General features: G+C 46.7%; 2 protein-coding genes across 2 annotated transcripts; one reads left to right on the top strand and one right to left on the bottom strand.

The window, feature by feature from the left end:
- Positions 1–1,631: 1,631 nt before the first annotated feature.
- LOC122391920 lies at positions 1,632–7,995 on the bottom strand. Its single transcript, XM_043386261.1, has 8 exons — positions 7,782–7,995; positions 7,439–7,751; positions 6,876–7,244; positions 5,843–6,028; positions 4,957–5,131; positions 4,674–4,759; positions 2,795–2,866; positions 1,632–2,389 (listed from the first exon to the last, which is right to left on the bottom strand). Exons 2-8 carry the CDS (start codon positions 7,650–7,652, stop codon positions 2,163–2,165), a joined length of 1,329 nt encoding a protein of 442 aa, XP_043242196.1. The 5' UTR covers positions 7,653–7,751; positions 7,782–7,995; the 3' UTR covers positions 1,632–2,162.
- Positions 7,996–9,586: 1,591 nt separating this feature from the next.
- LOC122391918 lies at positions 9,587–21,059 on the top strand. The gene is made up of 3 exons (XM_043386260.1): positions 9,587–9,635; positions 18,939–19,170; positions 19,853–21,059. Exons 2-3 carry the CDS (start codon positions 18,956–18,958, stop codon positions 20,031–20,033), a joined length of 396 nt encoding a protein of 131 aa, XP_043242195.1. The 5' UTR covers positions 9,587–9,635; positions 18,939–18,955; the 3' UTR covers positions 20,034–21,059.
- The last annotated feature ends 6,490 nt before the right edge of the window (positions 21,060–27,549 follow it).

Here is a 27,549-nt window from a genome sequence, read left to right as displayed (position 1 = left end):
CTACCATGTTAAATCTTTAATCTAAAGTATGGGGCTACTTGCCCCAGGCCGTGGGGCGTTTTGCCCTGGGGTTGGGGCAAAATGCCCCATTTGCAGTTGCTTCACAAATCACTTCCTAGCCCTCGCCCGTATTGGTGTTTTTCCAGCCGCGAACGTATAAGGGGGTGGGTCCGTTGGACCCCCCCTTGCCGATTCGCCCCTGATCGAGCTAGAGCTTCGCGGAAAAAACGAGCGTGTTGCCCGTGACGAGAGGAAGCCGATGATACCTAATTTTAAGATCCTAGGTCATTGGTTGACCTTGCAGGTCAGGTCAATGACCCAAAAGTCGGGAAAATCGAGACCTGTTAGAACGTCGTAAAGTGTGGCTGCTATGGGGTTTTTCAGGGCGCTGATCACGAATATCATGTTAGTTTTGATCACAAATGATGTCTTTATGCATTTAGTCTAGGTCGGGTCAGGTCAGGTCAGGTCAACCAGTAGGGGTCTTGCCGGGTATTCCTAGTAGGTGTCAACCGCCTCTGACAGCTTCGTAACATGTTACGAAGGTACCAAAACTACTTCGTAAACGTTCATATGGTTGCTAAATTCGAATTCAGCTCCAAAAACTGGCCTAGAAACATGTAAAACTCGAAAAAGTTAACCGAGGTCACCAAAGGTCAATGACCTGACCTGACCTTCAGGTGACCTTGACACCCACCTAATGCATGGGGGCAACATCATATCACATGTTTGAACGCTTGAAACCAAGAAAAGACTGCAAACGCGCGGCTAATGCGAGCAGACATACGCCGAATCGCGATTCCGGCCAAACATGGTCTCAAAAAGTAGGTCACAGGTCAAAGGTCATTGGGGTCAGGGTCATGAAATTTTCAGGGTAGGTGTAAAATTGATTAACGCGAGGGTACTGAAAGTTTCGTCGCGATCGGCCGCTTTTTACGCGAGTTATTCGCGAAAAACCATGGGGGGGTCCGTTCGACCCCCCCTATACGGGCGAGGGCTAGCTTGGAGTCCGATCATAAGTGGATCAATTTGAGGGGTGCAATTTGAAGTAAAATGTCCAAAGAACGCATTGAGCACAAAGTTAGCCTTCCAGGTGATGTGGGACAAAATTTATGTAGCAAAATAAATTATCTGGGGCGTCTTGCCCCAGGCTACCCTACACGCATATAGGCCTACAAGCGTAGTTCACGTGTAGTTCACGCATACCTACCTAGTTCACTGATATTTGACGAACAGTTCACGAATCAGATACGCATCGGTGTGCGCATTGTACGAACTTGCGCGCTCTCTCTCTCTCTCTCTCTCTCTCTCTCTCTCTCTCTCTCTCTCTCTCTCTCTCTCTCTCTCTCTCTCTCTCTCTCTCTCTCTCTCTCTCTCTCTCTCTCTCTCTCTCTCTCTCTCTCTCTCTCTCTCTCTCTCTCTCTCTCTCTCTCTCTCTCTCTCTCCCTCCCTCCCTCCCTCCCTCCCTCCCTCCCTCCCTCCCTCTCTTTCTCTCTCCTTCGTTCTCTTTTTCTCACTCTTTCTTTTACACGAATCCGCCATAACACGCAATGCATCAGCCTCGAGACATGATGCGAAAATATTTACCCTTTTCTCGACAAACTGATAAGCTCGGTTGAAGTTACATTGCATTTGATTGAAATAATGTGTATTTTATAGGCATATCAATACAATGGCATCACACCAGGGACCGCTCCGTCCTCCTGTTCCGTCCATGAGTCACTTTGCAAGAAGACTTTGATAAGTGCGCGCAGTCTCCTTTGCGGATACATGTGGCATCAGCCTATCACGGTATGTCCTGGGCAAGTTTTTTTTGTGTGTCAAAGCGCTCGTTTAGCTACATAAACAAGGGTTTCGTTACACTGGCCTTGTCATCTTCTTCTTAAACATGAATGCACCTGAGATATGCATATACGCATGTACGCAGAAGTATTTACATTAGGTATTGCGCATAGGTATTAGCCGTCGTTTTACCAATCATATTTTGTTTCACGTCACTTTTGGTGAACCCTCGTCACACAAAGCTTACAAAGTGGCATGTGTCTCACTGGACATAAATGAGCGGATACAACATGAGACCACCCAGCTACTAGTTGCCTTTGCTTCTGCCCTCCTCCGGCTTACCCCATGTCAAAACGACTAGACTCCCTGGACGGTGCCGACTACACATTCGGCGCCGCGCTGTCCGGCGGCCCCTCGGGGCAGTGGCTAATCCACTTGTCGCGGTTCGAATCGCACTGCAGGGTGTTGGGCTTCAGGCAGGGCAAACAGCAGCGGATCAGGTCGCCCACACCCTCTATGGAGGTGTCGACGTTCAGAGACGAGCGCTCTCCCCACTCGTCAACGCAGTAGCAGGTGTCACCCACGCACTGCTCCGGCGCGTAGTTTCCTGTGGGGTAGCGGAATATTGGGAGCAGTCAGATCGCTGGTTAGATAGAAACGAAAAAAACAAGAAGGAGCAGATAATTTGGCACTTGGTAGGTACCACCTATTCACCGTAACATCAGGCAGCTGCCGCATCAGTGGGCTGTTGCCCCGATATTGTATGTTTACCAACATGCAGGCATATATCGACATTGGAGCGTTGTCCGTTAGTGCGCTATACAATGGACAGTCGCCGATTTGGACAGAGTTCGGCTCGGTATCACGATATTGGATCAGTTGGTCGTGAAGTGGACGGCCGGGATAACGACACGATATTATGTTCGTTTTCATATGTCGATGTGCGCTCACCTAGCTGTTATTTTTATTTATTTCTTATGTTTGTTCAAGTCCGTTGCTGATCATTTCTTACCTGTTGTTTCACACTTTACTCTGGAGAACATCTGTGCCACCGGGTCCTTGTCGTTGTGATCCCGGGCACAACCTGGGGAGAAGAGCAAGCGAGAGGTGTTGGTGACAGGCAGCTATGCGCTTCATTACGAAAATAAAAATATGGAATAAAGACGTGGCAAATTCAGACCAGCGAACCATAGAAACGAAATGCATTAATTCCTAAATCCTGAATGCACTGGAAGCTCATGAATTTTAACAATTAACACAAACTACTCTATATCGTAATAGAGTAGTAAATGACTTAAATTAAACTATACTTTTCGAATTTCCTTACAGTAACGCTACTGTAACTAGGGACGGGTATAAAAAAGATTATTTAGGCACAACGTGTCTTATTCATATCACTATAGTCTGGCAAATCTAAGAAAGAACGGATTTAAAGTGCACCGGCCATCGATGCATGTGCACTTATACCATGCGAGCAATTTTCTCTCACAGCTTTTTACACGAATCTCTCCGAACCATACATTTCAAGCACGTGATCAGAACACGTGCTAAATGATTCAGGCGCTTTAACCGCTTTAACCCGCGCCCGGCTGGGGTCCTGGATTTCCACGCCCTGCTGGGGGGGGGGGGGGTGTTTGAACACCCCCCTTCTAACTCGGCTCCTGGGCCACGTAGCGATACGCGGAAGGCGGCGTTCGAAACAGCGCCAAAAATAATGATGAAATTACTTCGGTCACTTTTTTTGGTCAGGTCAAAGGTCAGGTCACCAGAGGTCATTGACGGCAAAATTTCGCCGATTTTCAGGTCGAATGTCGACAATTTCCAGGAAGCCAACGCATAATTCGGGAACCAATAGAGCCATAGCGCCGCGGAAAAGCGCATTCGATAGCCCTATTAACGCCCTTTCTGATTAATTCTCTCAGATTTGACCTAACGTCAACGGTTTTGCCTGCAGGGGGCAAAAACAGTGCAAAAATAGCCGATTTTTTTCGGAAACAGTTTTTCTGCAATTACTTTTGACCCAAGCCTTGCACGAGCTTACTTTTACCGGCATCGTGTTCCTCTCGTCAAGACGCATCGAATGAACTATAACTTGACCTTGAAAGGTCAACTTGAAAATTTGACCTCAGGTCAAGGTCATGACCTGACCTGAAAGGGTCATGTTGCATATCAGTCGATCCGTATCGTCGAGCTGAACACATCTAAAGCGTTTTCATCGCTCTAGCATGCCTCAATCAAAAGTTATTTGCGAAAAACTGTTAGATACCATTCGTGACCTAAGATGACCTCAGGGCATAAACAGGGGTCACGCCCACGGACACCATTTTCATGTTCAGTGTGTCTAAACCACTTGTAATTCAGTGTTTGGGAGTGTTTATAATGTCTTTCGTCCAAAAGAGGCGCATTTCAATTTTCTCTCATTGACTTATAATGGGGAGGTCGCAAAATTGACCTGACCTTAGGTCACCGATATCAAAATTCCTAGATAAACATTTTTATAGATACTGTTACCCTTATCAATCGCTGAAGGTTTCAAAGCGATCGGTCACTCGGTGTAGCTATGGCAGACATTGAAACGTTTTATGAGGTGAGGTCACTTCAAGTGACCTGGTGACCTGACCTTGAATGACCTTGGTCTGAAATTTTCACAATATGTGTAGAATTGATGTATAATAAGGTGTACCAAAAACGGCGGCGCTCCGCGCAGCCATTTTTGAGATATTTGCGAAAAACCACAAGGGGGTGTTCAAACACCCCCTAGCAGGGCGCGGGTTCTCCGTTCTTTCTTAGGTTTGCCAGACTATAGGTGCATACGGAAGTGTGCGCTTGACTGAGTGTAGCGAAATAACTTGCACATACAGTTTGACCCTAGAAAGTAGAAGTCAACTCACGGCAGTTCATGGTGTTGACCTCGTCATGGGAGCTGTCCACCACATACGGCGCAATGGCGTTACCGGCCTTGTCCCGGCAGCGGCACCTGGAACCAGCCGAACGCATAGCTCTGATACACACCACCAACGGAATATAGACTTATTATAAACCAGCTTAGGTGTAAAAGCAGGAACACACATTGATACACATGCAAACACAAACAGCAATATGTTTGTTGGTGTTTTGAGCTATCTCAGACCCGTGCTCTGCACTCCAATGACTGGCGCGGTCTACGAGACCCACATTTGATCCTCGGCGGTGCAGACTTTGGCGCCGTAGCCGCCGTCCGAGTCGCACGTCTGGTACATGTCGGAGGTGGTCATGCCGTGCGCGCTCAGCAGCTTCACCATCTCCGATGCCACCACGTTCATGGACTCACACAGACGGTTGTAGTCGCCGGGGAAGTAGGTGCTGCTGTCTGCCGGCGCAGGCGGGATTGGAATGGGATCTGTCATCAGCTCTGCTGACTTGGTAGATATCTTTGTGAACCTTTGAAAATGTATGCAGATATGTAGTGTCAACAGATGAATCTGAGTAAGGCACGTTCACAGCCAAGAAAGCATGAGTGCCTAAACGACAAACGTTAACTTTTGTTCTTGAATACACCACTTCATCATAGTTCTTCTCGTGAAATAAAAGAAGCAGACATGGGCATGGATCCCAGACGACCAAATACGAAAATCGAGATGACCACTAGGTTAGTGGTCTTTAAACGTGAAATTATGCTGGGAAACATGGGTAACAGATGCCTCTCAACAATGAACAAACCAACTATTTTTAATTCCCTCAGAGTTTACAGTTTTGAGAAAATCCATCAAGATTCATCTTGGATCCATGATCACGAGCCATGGATCCGAGATGGATATTGAGGGATTTTTCTCAGAGCTGTTAACTCTGAAGGAATGCACAATAGTTGGTTCATTGGGAGGCTTCTATTAGCCATGTTTTCCACCATAATTTCATGCTTGAAGACCGTCAATCTAATGGCCATCTCGATTTTCGTGATTGGTAGTCTGGGATCCATGCCCATGTCTGAAAAGAAGTACGTTGAGAAAAAGACGATCAAATGCAGCTCAGTAGCCTCTTCAATGTAAGTACATACGCCAGTCGTATATACATAGCCACTTACAGCAGGGCAGTCCCTTCCACATGTCACGTGCCACGGTGGCGCCGTACGGCTGCGCCGTGGTCGAGTTGACGCAGAAGCACACGTCCTGGTCGCACTGCAGCGGCTCGTAGTTGCCGTTGGCCATGCAGTGCAGGGTGATGTCCTTCCGTCCTTCCGCCTTCAGCTGCTCCACTCTCCTGGAGCAGGCTGAACGGGCCAGGAGGGCCAGAGGTCAGTGACGAGGGAGAAGAGATATAAGATAGATAGATATATCGAGATAGAGAGAGAGAGAGAGAGAGAGAGAGAGAGAGAGAGAGAGAGAGAGAGAGAGAGAGAGAGAGAGAGAGAGAGAGAGAGAGAGAGAGAGAGAGAGAGTCGTATAAAATAAAAAGAATTACGTTCTCAACAATTCATGTTTTCTATACCCACTACACAGATATGCAAAAACTACATGCGAGAAACGGTTTAAATCTGTCGCAGACGTCGCTATTTGGCATTCCTGGCTGACGGAGTGTCGGTGCATTAGTCCGCTGTGAATGTTTCCCGGCGCCGACAACCGACAGGAGGGAACGCAAATAGCCCAGAAGGCGTCTGGTAAATACAAATAGCCCATACCAGTCCGACATGTGTTGTGTGGATTTCTAGTGTCGAGACTTGAAAACGGACAGTGATAGTGAATATTCAGGACGTTCGGGGATGGCCTACTCGCATGTAGAGTGTGTTTGGGGTTGCGGGAACAGATGGCTGCCACCTGTGGGCATCACAGCCACCGCCGGCACCGCTGGCAGCTGGCAGGAGGGGTATAGTAAGGAGGCAAAAAGATGGAAAGAAGTAAGTAGGCTGGCAAGGACGAAAAGATGGACCTTTGTGTGCCCACGCCCATTCCACTCATTCCAGTAAGTATCGTCATTCCAAGTAACTGGTACAACATTTGTGCCGTATCTTCCCGACCTGTCTCTCTCCTCAGCCTGTCCTAATCCCTCTCTGCTTTTATCCCCCCCCCACCATCTCCCTCTATCCCCTTTCTCCCTCCCACAACCCTCCTCCCACATACCGCAGTTCATTTTGTCCTTCTCGGTGGCCAGATCTCGTCCGTTGGTGCGGTTGCCAATCTCGTTGACGCAGAAGCAGTACATGAAGCTCCCCGGCCGCGTCTGGCACTGGACGGCCGCGAACGTGCCGTCGGCCTCGCAGCGCGGCTCGTACAGGTACGTCTTTACGTCGAGTCCCTCAGTGCGGTACGTGTGCAGCGCCTTCTGACACTCTGTGGGCGCGGGTCCCAGCTGACAGTGGCCCTGCGAGCCGCACTCGAGGCCGGCCGCGCACTCCGGGGTGTCGACCAGTGCGCGGCCCGACACCATGTTCACCGAGTACCGCTCCGAGTCGGGGGTGTCCTCCGGCGCACTGCACTCTTCATCCAGACCTGCCGGACCGCGCGGCGTTAGTTTTTTATTGGTGTATGTATGTAGCTGTTTACCGGCGGACATTGTACACAGATATTTCGCTTCATGGCTCCAAATACCTACAAGTACCCTAGCCGTTAACGGGCGTAGCCCAAACATGTATCGGTAAGTATCGTGGCCCAAACCGTGTATTTTTTAATGCGGCACTTCTTACCTTTGTATCTGACGCAGGCGCCGCAGAGCGAGCAGCCGAGGCGTGGGATGTTCTCCTTGAAGAGGTAGCCGCTGGGGCACTGGCCGTCCTCGAAGCCGCCCTCGCACAGTGTCTGGTCGCTGAGCGTGCTGGGACAGGTAGTCACTGCGTCCGCTGACGGCAGCGGCGTCAGCAACGTCAGCGCCAGCGTCACCAGCAGTCCTACACCGGCCATCGCGGGACCGACCTCAGCCTGCGCCAGACGACCTTCTCCCTGCTGCAGCCCGAACCGCCTCCGGCTCAGAACTGGACCTCCCTGTGCAACACTCAGCACCACAGGACCGCAGGACCACCCTCACAGCACCGCAGGACCACCCTCACAGGCACCCACCGGTACCCCACCGTCAGTCCGGCTCGTCTCTGTCTGATATCCGTTTGCCTCCACTCGGCGCCCGGTTGGACCCGATAGAAGGCGGCCCTGGCGGTATCACGGCACCGCTGATCCCCGGATCCGGCCCAAATCAGCGCCGATATAGGCCGCCATGACGTCACAAAGATAGGCGCCACGATAGAGAGTGGCATCAGTGTATCGGAGTGATGAACAACTACTAAGAGACAGACCCATATCCCAGCGATAAGAGATGTAGTGGAGAGGTCAACCGCTACTGTACTGGTCCCTCTCTTCCCTGCCCTGTCGACCACTGCTGTTTTATCGGGCAGATGTGGGATGAGCCGCTACTTAGAGTCTCCTCTCTGTGTGCTAACTCGCGCACCGTGAGTCACCTATGGACTCAGAAGGACCTGCCAAATCGAATGATATGTGGCACGACCTCCTTTGACCAGCTTCGTGACATGAGTAGCTTTGACCTGACTTTGACCTGAGGTTAACACCGTAAGCTGACCAATCCCGAATGGAAAATACTCGGACACTCGACGCGCATGAGCGTGATGAACACGATGCTACCAAAAACGGCTCTGCGACCATTTTTTTGCGAAGCTATTGACCACAAATAAAAACTTTGCCTTTGGGGCATTTATTCTCACTTCAGAATTCAACGGTTTTTTTTTAATATTTTTGTTGCCCGACCCGGGCTTTTGTCGTTAGTAGCACACATTCATACTGGGTTAGTACACTATATACACGGCAGTGGTACGAAGCGTTTTCGGCACCCGCTACGCGGGACAGCCTTGACCGCACGCTTCCTGTCACGCACCCCAGGTGGCACCGCACTGGTGCGCACGCTGGGGCTATCCCGATTTCTCGGGCCCGGCAGGTCAGAGGGCTGCTCCTGGACATGAAGCGAGACCGTGCCCTCGGGACATGTCACCGGACCGAAGGATCCGTTTAAAGGCGGATCAGGCCCGTGTACCTGCGGCCGGGGGCGCTGGCTGGCACAGCGGTAATCCCCATGACCGAGCGAACACTCCCCAGTTACTGCCATCTCCTGGGTAGGAGCCGGCCGAGGAAAACGCTGCCAGAGGTCAGCTTTGATCCAAGGACCTCCCACACCAAACGTGAACGCACTTGCCAACTGCGCCACAAGGGTGGTTTGCGCCACAAGGGTGGTTAGAATTCAACGGTTGACATGATAACTTAAATTTGCTTAAGTACATACTGTTTGTCGCGTCTCGTATCGGTGCATGCCGGATGCGCTCGCTTTTTTGCAAAGTTCTATAGAATAGAGTTTTGCATCTTTTTTACAGTTTAGCTCTATAAAGAGCGAAATGACGAGGAGAGGCTCCAGCAACCCTCGGTACAAACAACCCCAATAATACATAGATCATCGGTTACACCACTTACCGCAAATTATTTAACGTCATTCACGTAATTATATACGTATAAAAATAAATAGAAAAAGCTATTTATTTAACGCTATATTTATTTAAGAAGCTATACCTATCATGTAATGAGTTTGGGACCATGATCGGAAATCCTCCCAATTTACTCTTTTCTGTCGATTTAAGTACTATACCTATGTATGTGTATATTTTTGCAGTATATAAGTGCAATACAGTGAACTGTATCTGAACAGTTAGTGATCGGAAACCTTTTATAATTTTCTCCCACGTCCTCTGACGTCACCGTTTGGGACGGAGTGTGATTGGCGGAGAGGTCGGGGGCGGAGTCGGAGTCGTCTTGGCGTGCCGGGACGTCCGGCGGTCAGTCGGGGTGAGACGCGCCGGTCACCGAGGCGGGACGGCCGGGGACGCCGCTCAGGTGAGGCGCCGGCACGACACCGCGCTACCGCCGGGACGATTTTTGGCTCAATTGCTATATAATATTTTTTTGTCAATGCCTTTTTTCTTTTTGAAAAATTGAAGTGGTAATGACCGGACAGCCGCCTTTTGGGTCGGCTCACGACGAGCCAGGGCGAGTATGAGTCCTGAACGTGCGGAAGTGAGAAGTGGTAGGTACAGGTCTCGCGGGTTTTAACGGTAGGTTTTGCACCTAGAAAATTTAGTGTACTTCAGGCTATATCTTCGTCGTCTTAAGCTTTTAAGTGTTGAAGATGCGATTGACTTGTTGGGTAACAAGCCGGCCATGGTCGTGTAAAATGGCTTCATCGTAGATCTATTAGTTTCTGAGATATAACCGGAAATGTAAAAGTGCAAAACCTACCGCTTAATCTCGCGAGGCCTGTACATACCCCCAGCTGACTTGTGCGGGTCACCATAAACTCGTCAACCGAACCATTTTCTAATTATCTCCCACCCAATGAAACTGGTACAAAATTTTCATATTGTTTTAATCAAAATTTGAACAGCTTAGGGCGGCAATATTTACTTACAAAATTTCTTTGCTTCATGGTGTTCTATAAGATGAAGTTTCGAATCTTTCGAAGTTTCGAAGTTTCGAAATCGAGGTTTCGAAACAAAATAGATAGACCAACGCCAAATAGGCTATTGAAGGTTAAACAAATAATGTATTTGGGTGCCCCACGCGCTACATGCCGAGAGCCAAATCAGGTAGGTACGACAAAACTGTTCCACTTGTATGCAGCTGCCACTAATTGGTCCGATTGCACTGAAACTTTGTCTTTCGTTGGGAAGCCTTTTCGGGAAAATTACATTGTCACGAATGTGGTGTCACATGCTCACGTGCAGGAACCGTTTATTCATCTCAAGAACAGATGGACCGATTATGCTTAGAGTACCCCGTTAGGAGCCGGCTAGAGAAGCCCGCACAAACCAGAAAGGTGACTTATCTTGAATATGCGCACATGCAGAGCTTACCACTGGCGGGTTTGATTGGGTCAGGGTGATCCATTTGAAATACTCACTTCACAGGCGGCGTCCTAAATTAACCCGCGTCCCGTAGGGCTATCGGCAGACCCTACCATCCGTAGGGGAGGGGGGTGGGGGCATTCCGGTCCCCCTAAGATCTCGGAAGATTACCAGCCGATTTTCAAAATTTAAACGGCGTTCGATAGCCCCACCGGGGAACTACCTTGTCACACAATTTCATTGACCTCAGCCCAACCGATGACGTCACAGGTCAGGTCAAAGGCCGCATTTTCACAGTTTAAAAACATTTCAAGAGATGCGTTGTAAAATCGAGTAAAAGGCATGCTATTAAAAATCATCGATGGATAATTGTTCGTCAAACACATATTTTGCCATCTGAGGTCACTGAGCCGGGTTAGGTCACAGAGGTCAGGTCACTGAGGGTTAATATGAAAGTGTCATGTGATACATGATTTATGGTCCATTTTACATGACAAATGCGATTATGTGGGTCAGGCGACCTTTGGGGCCAATTAACCTGCGCCCCGTTGAGGTCTGGCAGGTTCCACGTCCTGTTGGGGGGGGGGGGGGGAGGGCAAAGGGCCCCCCGGAACCAATAGCCGGATCGGAAAAATTCAAACGGCGTTCGAAAGAGCTCATCGAGATGCATAAGATAGGATATCGATGACTTTGATATTAGACCTGTGACGTCACAGGGAGGTCAAACAAGGTCAAATCAGTCAAATTTGCAATGACTTCAAGTCGATCATAAAAATGAAATCTAAGTTTTCAAAATGAGTCTGGATATGATGTATGTGATAGATCTGGCATGTGGATGGTCAACTGAGTGGATGATCTGTGACGTCACATCAGGGGTCAGCCTCAACCAATCAGTAAACACATTCGTGAATTGTAAGGAAAGGCATGTTAAATTGTTAATGTTCGAGTCTTTATGAAGACATGTCATATATGTGCAGCCATAGAAACCTCCCTGACCATTTTACTTGGACCTATGACGTCACAGGAAGTTCATACGAGGTCAAACTGTACCGGTTTACAACACAAGCAATTTTTTACGTAAAAGTGACTTTACTCACGTAAAAGATCATTTTCAGTCAGCAATAGGTTGATAAGAATCAAAAATATTACTCCTGAGTCCTGACTGATTTCAAGCACAAATACAAATATTGTGACGTCATGTAAGAACAGTATCTACTTTTTCAGTCCTTCAAATGGCTATATCTAAGGCAGTTTTAGAGATACTTGGTTAATTTTTGGCATGTGTAAGGCCAGTAAGGGGTTCTCTAACATATATTCCGGTTTTTGAAAAGTTTCCCAAATTAAAAAAGGATATCTCAAGAAATCTAAATTTTGAGTTAGAAAATCCCTAGATCTAGGAATTTTTATAGTTGAGAAATTTCGAGATAGCCATTTTGTTTGCCATGCTTTTTCGTTGCCATGCGTTTTGATTGAGTTTGATTGAAATTGAGTCGCATGCCATGCCATGCGACTCAATTTTTGAGTCGCTAAATTGAAACCCTGATTTTTTGCGATTTATCCCCGTGAACAACTTTTTCGACGAAAAATCACCGAACATGACCTCAGTCTGACCTCTATAGCTCGTGACCTGAGATGACCTGGGACCTATTTTTTCCGAAGTTGTGTAAAATTGATGTCCGGAGAGGTACTGAAAGTTTTAAGTCGAAATTCGTAGCTGTTTCTGAGTTATCTGCGAAAACCCACAGGGGGGGGGGGGGGGCGGGCTTTGGGCCCTCTCAACGGGTCGCGGGTTAAGGTTATGTTCTGGTGAAGGTCAGGCCAACCGCCAAAGTCAGCTCAAATTAGTTCAAATTTGAAAGTTGATATTCTTGCATAAAATGGGCATTGATTCGATGCAGCTCGTCACGGGGAGTCTAATGGTGGTCTTTGTTTTGCGTTATGTGGTCTAGAATTGTTCACAATTGAGTTTGAAAATTCAACGTCATCAATTTTAAACAGTTTTTCTCGCTATAACTTTGCCAAAAAAAGAGGCATCGATCTCAAATTTGGTATGTGGATAGAAGGTGGTAGGCACTATCATATATATTCCGTTTTTTGGAAATTCTATTTTGTTTCAGATTTCTGGGAAAATATAGGTATAAACAAAAATTGTTTTTGATTTTTGGGGGTTAAAATCCAAAAATTTCGAAAATCCGAGATAGCAGTTGTATAGACTTGTTAACCCTCGCATGTGTGCGGCGTTTGCCAGCTTTTAATGTGTAGGGGGGGGGGGTCGGTTGGACCCCCCTTGCCGTTTGGCCCCTGATTGAGCTAGAGCTTCGCGGAAAAAACGAGCGTGTTGCCCGTGACGAGAGGAAGCCGATGATACCCAATTTTAAGGTCCTAGGTCATTGGTTGACCTTCTAGGCCAGGTCAATGACCCAAAGTCGGGAAAATCGGGACCTATTAGAAAGTCGTAAAGTGTGGCTGCTAAGGGGTTTTTCGGGGTGCTGATCACGAATATCGTGTTAGTTTTGATCACAGATGATGTCTTTAAGCATTTAGACCAGGTCGGGTCAGGTCAGGTCAGGTCAACCAGTAGGGGTTGTGACGGGTATTCGTAGTACGTGTCAACCGCCTCTGACAGCTTCGTAACATGCTACGAAGGCACCAAAACTACTTCGTAAATGTTCAAATGGTTGCTAAATTCGAATTCAGCTCCAAAAACTAGCCTAGAAACATGTAAAACTCGAAAAAGTGAACCGAGGTCACCCGAGGTCACCAAAGGTCAATGACCTGACCTGACCTTCAGGTGACCTTGACACCCACCCTAATGCATGGGAGCAACATCAACTCACATGTTTGAGCGTTTGAAACCACGAAAAGCTTGCAAACGCGCGGCTAATGCGAGCCGACATATACGCGGAATCGCGATTCCGGCCAAACATGGTCTCGGAAAAGAGGTCACAGGTCAAAGGTCATTTGAGTCAGGGCCATGAAATTTTCAGGGTAGGTGTAAAATTTATCAATGCGAGGGTACTGAAAGTTTCGTTGCGATCGGCTGCTTTTTACGCGAGTTATTTGCGAAAAACCATGGAGGGGGGTCCATCCGACCCCCCTACACATGCGAGGGTTAATTAATTATACACCTTTCACGTCTGAACATATTTCTTTATCTTCACAGCTGTAGGCCTGACAGCTCTTCCCGTAAAACCTTTTTTGGGCCGAAAATGGCAGAACATGACGTCATTCTGACGTCATTTGCGGCCAGCTTATCATAGTCTCTGTTGGTCACAATGTGTTAAATGGGTGCCCGGAGGAGTCCTGAAAGTTTAGTGACGATATCTGCAGTCGTTTAGGAGATATCAACGGAAAAGGACAGGGGGCCGTTTCGCCCCCCCCCCCCTACACTGAAAAAAAAGTCAGCCAAATTTTGGTCTCAGAGACCAGAAAGCGGTCTTTTTTCCCCTATTCAAATCAGACCACACTTTTTGAGCCATTCTGCGCGGTCTTTCTGAAACCCTTTTAGAGAGCTTAGAAACCGGTCTCGCGAAACCATTCAGTGGTCTCACGGAGAAACAAAACTGGTCTCCAAAATGCTCAAAGTGTGTTCTCTTTTGAAACTCTGAGCAGGATGAAACCACGTTCTGGTTTACGATAATACCGCTGGACTGTCTCAACATCAGCCACCATTGGATTAGACCAGAAAATGGTCTCATAGAAGAACTCAAGCCATTCTCGTTACGAGCCTTCTTTCTGGACCCTCGAATGTAGCCGCGCAGCCCCGCCCTGCCGCGCGGCCATCCGCCCAAAATACAACCATGTTTTCTTCTCAAAATGTATTAGTCTCGTATTAGTCACGTCGTGCCGCGCGCTGCCGGCCCGGTCGACACTGGTCCAGGCCCTCTCAAACACAAATTTCAGTGCAGTAGCATATATTCGGAGACAATTGACAGTCCCGTCGTGCCTCGCGCTGCCGACCCGGTCACAAAAGGCCCAAGCCCTCTCAAACACAAAGCTAGTTCATGCAGTAGCAATGGGCGCGGCGAAAGCAGTCGCGTCGTGCCGCGCTGCAGTCCCCAACCAAAGAACACTCGTCACTCACCCCGGCCGCCGCTACACCGTGGTGGACGCGCGGTTGTGCGAAACGTCTTCTCCTAGAGAGCGAAATTCCTCGGCCGCCACTGTGACTCTTGGTTCTTCAATTTGTAGAGGTCGGGAAGATCGTTACCTTCTTCAGAAGCCGAAGTCACTATGACATCTGCCCTTCCAATCTTGATTTCAACGAAATCTTACTGTAGCGAAAGATTAAAAGATCTCTGACCATGACTGATGAGCAAGTGTGTTGTTTCCTCTGTTATCATGCACAATATTTTATATATGGCTAAAGAATGTCTCTACTTATAACAATATAACTCCAAGCGCAGCGCACACCAACGCACACAATTTGCAAATGGCGCCTGACAATGCGCTGTATGTAAACAAGTCCAGAGACTGCACTGATCTGAAACCACCACGCTGCCTCACACCGACGCAGGATATGAGATGAGACCGGCAAACATTCTCACGGTTAGTCCTAAAAAGAGTCGCACCCATGATGCTTCAAACGCTGTTCAAAACGAGACCAACTATCAGGCTTGTCAAACAGGAGACTCGGACAGCCCTAATAAATGAGGTCAAGCAAGCACCATTTCACTATATAGACCACCTCGTGGTTTCACATGAAACCCAATCCGTAACCATTCTCATTTTGTTTTTTCAGTGTACGGGGAGCGGGTTAATAGGAAAAAAGCTTAGCTTAATACAGCAACGCATAGCAAAATCCCAATGGTTGTAAAATCTGACGAGTTTAGAAAATTCGAGTATATGTGTCGGAGCATACCTATCCCGATGCAGTGTTCTTGAGTACTGACCACATTTCCAGCAAACATCAAAAATAATTATTTATGGGCTAAGACATGCGAGGTTAAGCTGCGATAGACCTGCTGCGAAATCCATTCATATGTATATATCCATCCATCCATAGATCAGCTGCGAAATCCATTCCTTAGGAACCATTATCGCATCGCATTAAAGTGCCCTTCCCACCTTAATTAACATTAGTTTTGAGTTGAGATAGCCACATTGGTGGCCATGGCCTGCAAATACCGGTTTGGGCACTCACAATATCGAAAAATGCTTTAATTCGGAGATATGGAATAGCACGCAGCGGTATATGCTGTTTTGCGCGCAACAAGTGCCGCACTTTCAAATTAAGTCGCTATAATAGGAACAGCGAATATCCCAAAAAGTAAACAAAAGTAAAAGCCTACTATCATGAAAACCAGTGAATATTTGTCGGTGAAATTTGGTAGCTAATCATTTTTTATCTCTCCGAACCAAGGGACATCACTTTTATGCCGATTCATTAACTTTTTGAAGGTGGGAGGGACTTTAACGGACTTTGTTATTTCATATTTATTGTAGCTACAATATTGAGCTTCAAACGCAATTGACATATTTCATCACACTGCATACGTTCCCAGGGACGTGCTGCAAGCTCGGAAGTCCGTTACTAAATTGTCTCTTCTCTGCTGTATCGCGTGTCTCAATCATTAGGTACATTCCTATGGATACTTAGCGAGCGCACAGATTCAAGTCTAATAGGTGCATTGCGCCGTGTTTACATAGTCATCTGCCTAGGTAATAAGATAATGACCAGCAATTTGGTGAGATCAGCTTCCGTTTTTAGCGGCAGAATATACACCTGCCGTTTTCTTGCTTTGCATATATTCACACACTGATTGACATTTCCGTAGCCAAAATTGTTGCACTTTAACTCACTTAAACTCATTATACCTATGAATGTATATCGTATACTCCTTGATATCCTATACCTGGTCTGCAGTGCTATCAAGGCTTCTTGTTCTTATTATTCCGCTATGGCGATGAAGCCTATAGGGTCGGGGCAGGTGGCTCATAATGATTTATCTTTTTCGTTTAATCCGGCACCGCCTGGGCTATTTCCGTACCCACGACAGCCTGGGGGGGGGGGTCGGATCCGACCCCCTCCCCTGTTATCTCGAGAACCAATGGTCGTATCGAGCCCCGCGAGGCGGCGTTCGAAAGGTCTCTACGAGACCTTCCCAAAGCACTCTTAAGATTTTAAGATTGAGGTCAACTTTCGGGTCAAGGTCAGGTCAAAGGTCAAATTCTGGTGTTTTGCATGATTAGGCTTACGGACAGCGGAATCGATAGCTGCTGCTCGAAACTCACCAAAAATGACCTCAAAGACCTAGTGAAGGTACCATGTGCGTATAGGGGTCATATTAAGTACGGGTCAAGGTCAGGTCAGGTCACGAAAGGTCACGGTTTTCACTTTCTACTACATGGGAGTGCGACACATGTTTTATGGCTTATTTTTCACGCCGAATCCGATGGTAATGGTAATATGTGACCCCAAGTCACTGTGCTGGTGATAAATGTGCATTGAAAGCATAAAAAATCGTTTATACCATACATAACTAAACGAGGGCTAAGAAAAAAGGTCAATTTTTCAACTTTTTATTTTTGACACAAAAATGCACTTTTCTATAGTCTGTTCCATATCAACCTTGCAGTCGGAGTTTCTTCGGCAGATCGCTGCTCTGTTCAAGAATTTGCGTCTTAAAATGTAAGAGCTGTATATACAGAAATCACGCACTGCTTTCAGCAGGGCACTTCGGCTGCAAACTTGAAACGGAACAGAGTATAGACGAGCGTTGTCCAAGGAATTTAGTGGTGCCATTTGTTTTTACATGCGATTTTCAGAAGTGCCTCTAATTCACGAAAATGCTTATGACGTCACCATGCCCTATGCATGTTGGAGCTATTTTTGCAATTTGGGGGTCAAAAATCAAGATAGAAAGTTGAAATTTGGGACATCTAATGTTCTAATAGAGCTCTATAACATATATTCCGTTTTTTTTTTGGAAATTCTCAAAATGTTGGATTTTATTAGCTGTTAAATATATATATTTTTTAATTTTTAGGGGTGAAAAACGCATTTTATTGAAAATCCGAGATAGCCATTTTAAAGAACTCGTTGAGCTACTTCATGTCCTTAATTTGCAATTTGCTCTAAACCTTGATTTTTGGCGATTTTTTTTAACATTTACCACTTTTTGACTGAAAACGTCATGTAGTTACAACACTAAAATCGATATATCTCAATTTTTTTTTGAGGAGACGTCAAATTGATGGAGGAGAAGGTATGCCAAGTTTCAAGTTGATAGCGTAAGCGGTTCATGAGTTATTCAAGAAAAACGGAGGGGGGGTTGTATCCGACCCTCCCCCCAGGCGGTCGCGGGTTAAAGACCAGGCGAACTTCTTATGAAAGTAGAGAAGTCCTTACTAACCTCGTTTAGATACATAGGCGGATCCAGAAAGGCGGTCGACACTGCGGGTGGGGCATAACCCCCGAAAAAGCATCTCCCAATTTACAAACTCCTTGGATTTCGATTCTTTATGCACTGCTGTACCGTTTTACGGAAATATACCATTTTTGACATGGATTTGGGAATTGAAATAGCCTTTAATAGTTCAGGAGCTGAGAGTCAGACTTGCCACAAATCTGAAGTTTTTACTCCCCAACGATCATCTTAGCCAAAGATTTGTCGGTCTTAGTACCGACATCATTCCTCTACGGCTCCCCTAGTACGGAAAAATTCCAAGATTGCAGCCCCTGTGACAGAGGCCAATCGTCAGCCAATCAGTATGCGGCTGGTTTGAACTAGGTAATGTGATTGGTCAACGTGTAATCAGCTTCCGCTGCGACCAATATCTAGCATCTTCCAAATATGGAAACAATTTTTTCTGTATGAAAATATTTTAAAAATTCATTTTGTTAATATTTAATATTTTCTCTTTTGATCATTTTAAGCATGGAAAATAATAAAACTGAAGCAAAAAACAAATTTCAAAAAAGTAGTAAGTAGGTATGATGCCTTGAAAGCAAGATTTTCCTGATAATTTGTTTTTATATCCTTTCTATTAAAAAACGACAAATTGTAATCGTTTTCGGGCGCTGAGAGTCCCCTCCACTCCCCGCCGGATCCGCCCTTGGATCCGCCAGTGTTGGAAAAGTCACATGGTTCTAGTGAATCATGATTTATGAAAAAAATAAGGGAAATAAATGCCTATATCTTTTAAAGATAAGGCAAACACCTATATTGTTAATGAAAAAGTACGATCGGTAAGTGAATCAACATACCTAAATCGTTTTTTTATGAGGAATAATAGCGCTTATGTTTTCCGTGGTTCATTGTTGCTAGTGACAGCTATGCTGCAACGTCCACAGTCCGCTCCCGACCAGTGATGACGTCATCATTTCGGGGCGCGCTGACGCCGTGTGGCGTGGCGCCGCTGCTGCTGGCGGTCGGCGTGGCCGCGCTGGTGACGTCAGCCGCCTCCAGCAGCGACGCCGACAAGCGCTTCGACTGCAGCGTCTTCTGCAAGTCCACCGGCTTCAGCGGCGTGGTCGGCGGCTGTCGCTGCAGCTTCACCTTGTTCACCTCCAAACGCGCCTACATGTGAGTGCCCATAGTCAAACTCGGGCCGGGTGAGCGAAGCCTTTGTAATTCGTTCGGGATCTCGAACTTACAGCGCGCGGTTACAGGTACTGCTCAATGCACATCATAGTTAGGTCTACAACTTGCCGTAAGCAGAAAATGAAAACTTTGACGAAACTGCATTAGCCTGACGTCTTTCAGCGTGGTTGGTGACAGGCCGCTATGCGTTTCGGGAATACCTATTTTCAAAATAAGATAAGAGGATTCTGGATCGTCCACTGGTGGATTCAGCACACCTATTGAGTTGTTTGACTTTTGTGCAAAGACGTGCTTGCTATTTTCGTTAGACAAAGTGAGACGTAATTGGATTCTGAGACTTCTAAATGTCTCCCGGTCATTTCTAGCGCGCCACTAAGGTGATTTCATCAGCCCGTCTCGTATAGAATCAGCCCCTTCCTGTTTTAGCTCGGTCGTTCTCAGCCTTAATGGAAGCATAAAACATTCAGCATCCACACGATGGTCGCCATCCCGTGAATTCGGTTGTCGCTATTATAACCGGATCGCGTCAATAGCAGACGATAGTTAATGATAAAAACAGAACAGAAGTGAATAAGGATAACGTTAGATGTTTGCATCTGATTCATATTTCTGCCACATTTCGTTCTCTGCAGCCGTTGCTGAACGGTCCACCCGCTGGTTTCAGGCCGGGCTCCCACCACCACCTGCGCGCCCCTGGACGCTCCGACGACCTCAGTCTGCTGGGTCGGATCTTTGGGCGTCGCCTGCGCCGGCCCGCGGATGACGTCCCTCTGCGGCCGTCCAGCCGAACAGCGCATCTAGTCGACAACGACGGCATGACGGCGTACGGCGCCAGCTATCAGTGACTGGCCGCTCCGCGCCGCCGCCGCGGCGTCAGCGAGCGTCATCGACTGTCATCGAGCGTCATCGAGTGTCAGATGGCGTCGTCGGCGCTCAGATCCAGTTTAGGCGGTTTATTGCTACATGACAGGGTTAAAATTAGTTGAATTCTTACGCTATCCCCAACATTGCGCAATGCTTGAAGAAGGTTGAGGCTGGTCTTCCCAAGCTTTGCCAAATTGTCTTTTCGTTGTTTTTCACGACATTCTCTCAAACATTGCAGTGAATGACGCGTGCTCGACCGTCTTCTGGCTGATTTCTGATGGCAACTCGTGTGCTATGTGCGGGATGGGCCCCATTTGGTTCATACAGGTGTATGTGCACAGGTGGTGACAGGCCCCTGACTAGCTGACACGATGTAGCGTGTGACTTCGTGGCTCGCCGGCTCGTAAATACCTCGCCCCCTGGGACCGTGGCTGGTCGGACTGGCTGGCGTTCACAGTTAGGATACATCAGTCGCACACGGGCGCGGTTTGGTTCGCTCGCATCTCCATCCCGTGAGCTTTTGTTCGTGTCCGTAGCGACTGGAGGACTGGCTATAAAAGTGTCTTAGCGTATCCATATGAAGTTGGGGAATCATGTCTGTTTATGTTAGGTGTCATGAAGAAAATGGTCACAAAAATTCAGTATCATCAGAATTGACCTTACCCTCAATGTGTCCTTATCTGTGATGTGTGATGACTAGATATAATTTATGTCATGTAATATGATTGCATGTTGCTCTGCGGTGTTATAGAATATGAAATAAGACGACGGATAATCATTTACAGAGCATACCTGATCCTGGTTTAGCATTGCTAACGCACTTCGATGAAATGCCTCCTCTCAAAATTTTTGTGCTGTGTGAAATGCGAATCCTTCTACTGATAATGTTGCCTGGTATCAGGTATACTTGCTGTCTTCCCTCGACTTTGTATGACTTGGTTGGTAAACCAAGTCTTGGTTTATAAAAAAAAATTGGTAAGGATGCATTGAATACAAGGTCAAGCATACTGGTGCATTTATGAACTACCTACGCTCTTATTAAATACGGTTGAATGAATGCTATTCTGTTGTATGTATCTGGCTGCGGCTGGTTAAACAATGCAACAAATTCAACCACCATCGTTGCAAGGAAATATTTGCATTGGTTGAATAATTGATGTTCTTCCTGCTGCTTTCATTTTTATCTTAACACACGAAGCGAAACGGCCATGTTTCGAAGGTATTCATTCATATCTTGCGGCCCGTGAACATGCACGTGGTGTTTGTTTTCACTAAGGATACTCATAGAAATAAAGTAGTACTCCGAGAAAGGGAGAAACTTCTCCCCGCAAGAGCTATAAAACCATTCTCGTGTCAGCAACCCCATGTTACCTGTTGCCAATAAATCGACTCGAGGTGCCAATATCACTGGAACATGTGAAACGGCAACTTTGGAAGAATAACGAACTTGAATCGAGCGAACCAGGCTAAGAAAGACGAATGTCGTCCTCAGCAAAATACTCCGGTTGCACGCCATATCTGTAAGAATTTAGGCACACCATCAGGTCAGCAACAGCATTTAATTTCAACACGGTCATTAACCCTCACCCGCACATGGGGGGGGGGGGTTGCCACCCCCCGGTAGTCTTTCTGCTATGCACTCAACATTTTTAGAGCTAGAAACCTGATTTTTCGTAAAAGCTGCTCATCTATCCTTTCTTGATGGCCACTGAAAATTTCAAGTTTCTGTGGTTTTTGGTTTCGGAGATATGACCTTGTTTTTCAGGTCATGTCATGACCCAAATGACCAATTCTCAACATCTTGCGTTGGCTGTGGGCCTTGTGAGTTTTTGACACCTTGATTTCGGCCTTTTTTGCCAGTCTTACCTCCCACCTATAGGTATCATGGGACATGTTGTTCGACGATGCACAGATGTCAAGGTCAGGGCCAAGGTCAACCTAGGTCATCTAAAATAATTGTGTTTTAGGCAAGCTGAACTTACTTTTCGTTGAAGTTTTTTGACTGCATTTTTGGTAAAAGCTTCTCAGATTATGATTTCATGTAAAATGGACACATAAACAATCGGTGCACACATCCATCAGTATACACAGTAGGTACACACAGACACACACACATACATACAAACAAATATCATTGACCTTGCTTGACCTAACTTGACCTGAAATGACCTCAGCAGCAAAAACCTGGTCAGGTAGTGTGACAAAGAGGTCAGGTTCCAGCGGGCTTGGCACCAGAAAATGGCATCGTCATCGGTATGTGATAAGCAGCTCACTTGATATCCAACGGTGACCCAAAACAGCAACATTTTTTTTGTTTGACCTGACCTGGAAGGTCAACGACTGACTTGAGAAGGTAAAACTGGGTGCCATTGGATTTGTCTCTTCCCAAAAAATCTTTTTGGTCTTTACCGCGAAGCTCTATCTCCAACAGGAACGAAATGGCGCGGGGGGTGGTGGTGGCAACCGGCAACCCCCCCCCCCCCATGTGCGTTCTAGGATGGGAAAATGGCATGTGCGGGCGAGGGTTAACCCTATTAGTGGCAGGCTCCTGGCTACCCCTATTAGTGGCAGGGGGGGGGGGGCTGTTTACGACCCCCCCCCTTGATATCTCGAGATCTAACAGGCTGATTTTCAAAATTCAAACGGCATTCGATTTTGCTCAACGTGATCTACATTTCTAAAAAATAAAAATTAAAAAATGTCAATAGGAGGGGGTAGAGGGGGGGGGGGGGGGTAAAACGGGCAAATTGCAGATACATTTTAGACTGTTTATTACGTTCAGGTTTCTGAACCAATCTTAACGCAACTTTTGCCGATCGATAGAGAATGAACCAGGAATTCACATGGATCCTAAAAATATGCATTTTTAAAAATCATAGGCGGATACAGATCATTGAGATTGGGGGTACACAAAAAGTATAGTAAATAAGGTTTTTGTTGGTACTGTTTCTAAAAAGGGTGGTAATGGTCTTGCTATGTTACAATTTTCTTATGAGAGAACGACTACAATTGTATTGGTCATGCATAGGCGGTGTCAGGCCACCTATGTTGGGAGGTAAAACATAACCCCCCTTTTTGGACGCCTGGATCCGCCTATTATAGCAAAAACGTGTCAAAAGAGGATGCACAATAACTTTGTATATGTCATCACATGATACCTTTCATTCACTGTTCGTAAAACTGGTGCAGCATCGTGATCTTCGCCCAAATGACTCGCTTCACGAATAGGACCCCCCAATTCCCAGTGCTCTGGAGCCGCCCCTGGTAAAGTTATGAACTTGAAATTTTCAGGGAATGTGCCCAATTCAGTTTTAGGAAAAGTCAGAAAATTTCAGCATCGTAGCTTCAGCGTTTTAGGAGATATTCCCGAAAAACCTTGGGGGTGGATGAAAACAACCCCCCCTGCCACTAATAGGGTTAAAGGGTCAGCGCTGCCAGTTGCTCATGGGTACATCTTTTACAGGGTTCATAACCGATGTTTTATTTACTGGCATTGGGACTTCGCATGGATGGACAGCGACGCATGAATCACATTGACCATCCCAAACTGCAGATGATCGCTATTAGATATGTCTGCTCAAACGGTGTTATCCATGACACTGTCCGCTTAGGCGGTTGATGAAGGCTTAGTGCCAGCAAGACTCAATTAGCGCATTTCGCCTTTTTGCCTTATTCATTTTATCTGTAACTTGAGAGTTAACCCTCGCCCGTATTGGTGTTTTTTTCCAGCCGCGAACGTATAAGGGGGGGGGGGGGTCCGTTGGACCCCCCCTTGCCGTTTCGCCCCTGATCAAGCTAGAGCTTCGCGGAAAAAACGAGCGTGTTGCCCGTGACGGGAGGAAGCCGATGATACCCAATTTTAAGGTCCTAGATCATCGGTTGACCTTCCAGGTCAGGTCAATGACCCAAAGGTCGGGAAAATCGGGACCTGTTATAAAGTCGTAAAGCGTGGCTGCTATGGTTTTTTTGGGGATGCTGATCACGAATATCATGTTAGTTTTGATCACAGATGATGTCTTCATGCACATAGGCCAGGTCGGGTCAGGTCAGGTCAGGTCAACTAGTAAGGGTATTCGTAGTAGGTGGCAACCGCCTCTGACAGCTTCGTAACATGTTACGAAGGCACCAAAACTACTTCGTAAATGTTTATATGGTTGCTAAATTCGAATTCAGCTCAAAAAACTGGCCTAGAAACATGTAAAACTCGAAAAAGTGAACCGAGGTCATCAAAGGTCAATGACCTGACTTGACCTTCCGGTGACCTTGACACCCACCCTCATGCATGGGAGCAACATTATATTCCATGTTTGAACGCTTAAAACCACGAGAAGACTGCAAACGCGCTGCTAATGCGAGCCGACATACGCCGAATAGCGATTCCGGCCAAACATGGTCTCGAAAAGTAGGTCACAGGTCAAAGGTCATTAGGGTAAGTGTCATGAAAATTTTAGGGTAGGTGTAAAATTGATTAACGCGAGGGTACAAAAAATTTCGTCGCGATCGGCCGCTTTTTACGCGAGTTATTCGCGAAAAACCGAGGGGGGTCCGTTCGACCCCCCCGGGCGAGGGTTAACCTTCGCCGGCCGAGGCCGGAGGTGGGGGGCAGTTGCTGCCCCTGAGTTTTTTTTTAATTTTGTTCGGAACGCGCCACGACAGAGAACGGAAGTCGGCACACATGGTCTTTGACTCAAGGCAGATCCTTTGACACCAACCGCACTTTCAGGTCAGGTCAGGTCACTTAACTATGACGTCATAAGTGAATATCTGCACGGCTCTAAAATGTCGCAAGTTCGCAGCGCCCTCAGTGTCAGAGAAGCTCATACAGGGAGGTGAAACTTACAGGACCCTAACACCACAACTTCTATAGCTCATATGTTTCCTAAGGGTCACCTGGGGTTACGTCGGTCACGTGCCCTCACCATTACTAGTCAATGGGTAGAAGTATGAGAACCGGTAAAATGGCACAGGAAAGGATTTAAAGGGAACCTCCCACCTTAAAAAAAGTTAATGAAGTGGCATTAAAGCGATGTCCCATGGTTCAGAAAGATCAAAAATGAGTATCTACCAAATTTCACCGAAAAATATTCACTGGTTTTAAAGATATTAGACTTTGCCTTCGTTCACTTTTTGGGGCCTCCGCTGTTCCTATACGACGTCATTTACTAGCTTAATTTGATCAGGAGTTATTGGCGTGTGACCCTGATGACCCAAGTAACATCTCGTGAGCATAGCAGGCATGACGGGCAGTGATCGTGGATGGATATGTCGACTTTATCGCTGTGACAGCTTTGCAGTGTGTGCTGGTTACTTTCAGGGCCTCGACTACGGTCGCAGGTTTGGGGATGTCCATTGCCCAACCCTAAAACGCACGCATTTATACATTGGGCTGCAGAGTCAAATTAAGTCAAATTATTGGGGATCCAGACTCCCGCAACCCCACCGGTGGCGGAGCCACTGGTCACTTCCATTGGAATAAGTAAGGCAATGAGGAGGGTTATCTTTACGCTTGTACATATTGCAGGGGAACGGAACGGGCTGCTGCGATACATGCTTTTTTAATTGAAAAAACTGACTCCGGTTAAAAAAGCCACCGCTTATTAAATCCGAAGCATTTTGTCATTTTGTCAATTTGGCGGATTCCACTGTAACTAAATGATAAGAATTTTAGACGGTTATCAAATGCAGTTCAAACATACTAAACAAGATGCTTGCGCTATGACTCTTCAAAATGCTTAAAATAGTTATGATCAAAATGAACAAATCAAAGCTAATCGTAGATATGAAAATATTGAGTGTGGCCTAAAATCGATGATATAGTCTATTATCACACTCAAACGCATAAGTTGGGTAAACTTAGCTGACAAGTTCAGTAAAGCCAGCTAGCAGCAAGGCACCATTTGTGCGAAGAATACGTGCCCTGAATGGGCTGAACAAACTTTGCGGGAATGCAAGCAAAACCACTCTATGCCCTAGGATATGAGTTGTGTAAGTCATGTCATTCTACGTACCGAAATGCTAGAATTATAAAGCCGAACTGTGTATCGAACGTTAAAAGAACGGTACCCTCCTTCCAAATAATAGGTATAATATATGATGAAGTGACAGGTTGTAAAAAAGGCCGATATGGGCTGAAATTTTACGAAGTCTTAACCCTCGCCCGCACATGCCATTTTCCCATCCCAGAACGCACATGGGGGGGTGGTTGCCACCTGTGGTTGCCACCCCCCCGTCACTCTGGGGGGGTGGTTGCCACCCCCCCCCGCGCCATTTCGTTCCTGTTGGAGATAGAGCTTAGCAGTAAAGACCAAAAAGATTCTTTGGGAAGAGACGAATCCAATGATACCCAGTTTTACCTTCTCAGGTCAGTCATTGACCTTCCAGGTCAGGTCAAACTAAAAAATGTTGCTGTTTTGGGTCACCGTTGGATATCAAGTGCGCTGCTTATCAAATACCGATGACGATGCTGTTTTCTGGTGCCAAGCCAGCTAGAACCTCTTTGTCACACTATCCGACCAGAATTTTGCTGCTGAGGTCATTTCAGGTCAAGTTAGGTCAAGGTCAATTATATGTGTTTGTATGTCTGTGTGTGTCTGTGTGTATACTGATGTGTGCACCGATTGTTTTTGGGTCCATATCACATGAAATCATCATCTGAGAAGCTTTTACCAAAAATGCAGTCAAAAAACTTCACAAAAAGTAAATTCAGCTTGCCAAAACGCAATTATCTTAGATGACCTAGGTTGACCTTGACCCTGACCTTGACCCCTGTACATCGTCGAACAACATGTTCCATGATAGGTGGGAGGTGAGACTGGCAAAAAAGGCCGAAATCAGGGTGTCAAAAGCTCACAAGGCCCATGGCAAACGCAAGATGTTGAGAATTGGCCATTTGGGTCATGACATGACCTGAAAAACAAGGTCATATCTCCGAAACCAAAAATCACAGAAACTTGAAATTTTAAGTGGACATCAAGAAAGGATAGACGAGCAGCTATACGAAAAATCAGTCTTCTAGCTCTAAAAATGTTGAGTGCAGAGCAGAAAGACTGCCTGGGGGGGGGTGGCAACCACCCCCCCATGTGCGGGCGAGGGTTAAAATAATAGAAATGCCTACATCTCTTTTGGGGTCCTTTTTCATCCAAGCCACTGCCCTAATGATATTCCAATTAGTGAGATAAATGCGGGGCAAACAACCATCGTGCGAGTGAGCAGGGCGTGCAACGGAAAACGCTCCATCAGCCGATTAAGTATCGCAACCATGGCTTCGAGATGACAGTCTACGATTGAAAATGTAGGTCTGGAGGCTGGTTGGGTACGTTTTTTGTTTTCGCTGAACATCCAGCAGCTGATCCGCGAGCACTGACAGAACTGGCTGGGAAACTGCATCAGCCAAATTGACCCGGCTCTCGTCACCCAGCATGAACACGCATGACGATGACCTTGGGGCGGGGCATGGGCCAGACAGGAAGCCTGACCTGACAATGCTTACAATACTGA

The sequence above is a fragment of the Amphibalanus amphitrite genome, unplaced genomic scaffold (assembly GCF_019059575.1).
Source record: "Amphibalanus amphitrite isolate SeventyFive unplaced genomic scaffold, NRLGWU_Aamphi_draft 000461F_arrow, whole genome shotgun sequence".
Lineage (NCBI taxonomy): Eukaryota > Metazoa > Arthropoda > Thecostraca > Balanomorpha > Balanidae > Amphibalanus > Amphibalanus amphitrite.
Note: the sequence above shows the minus strand (reverse complement) of the source record. Positions and strands in the feature narration are given on the sequence as shown.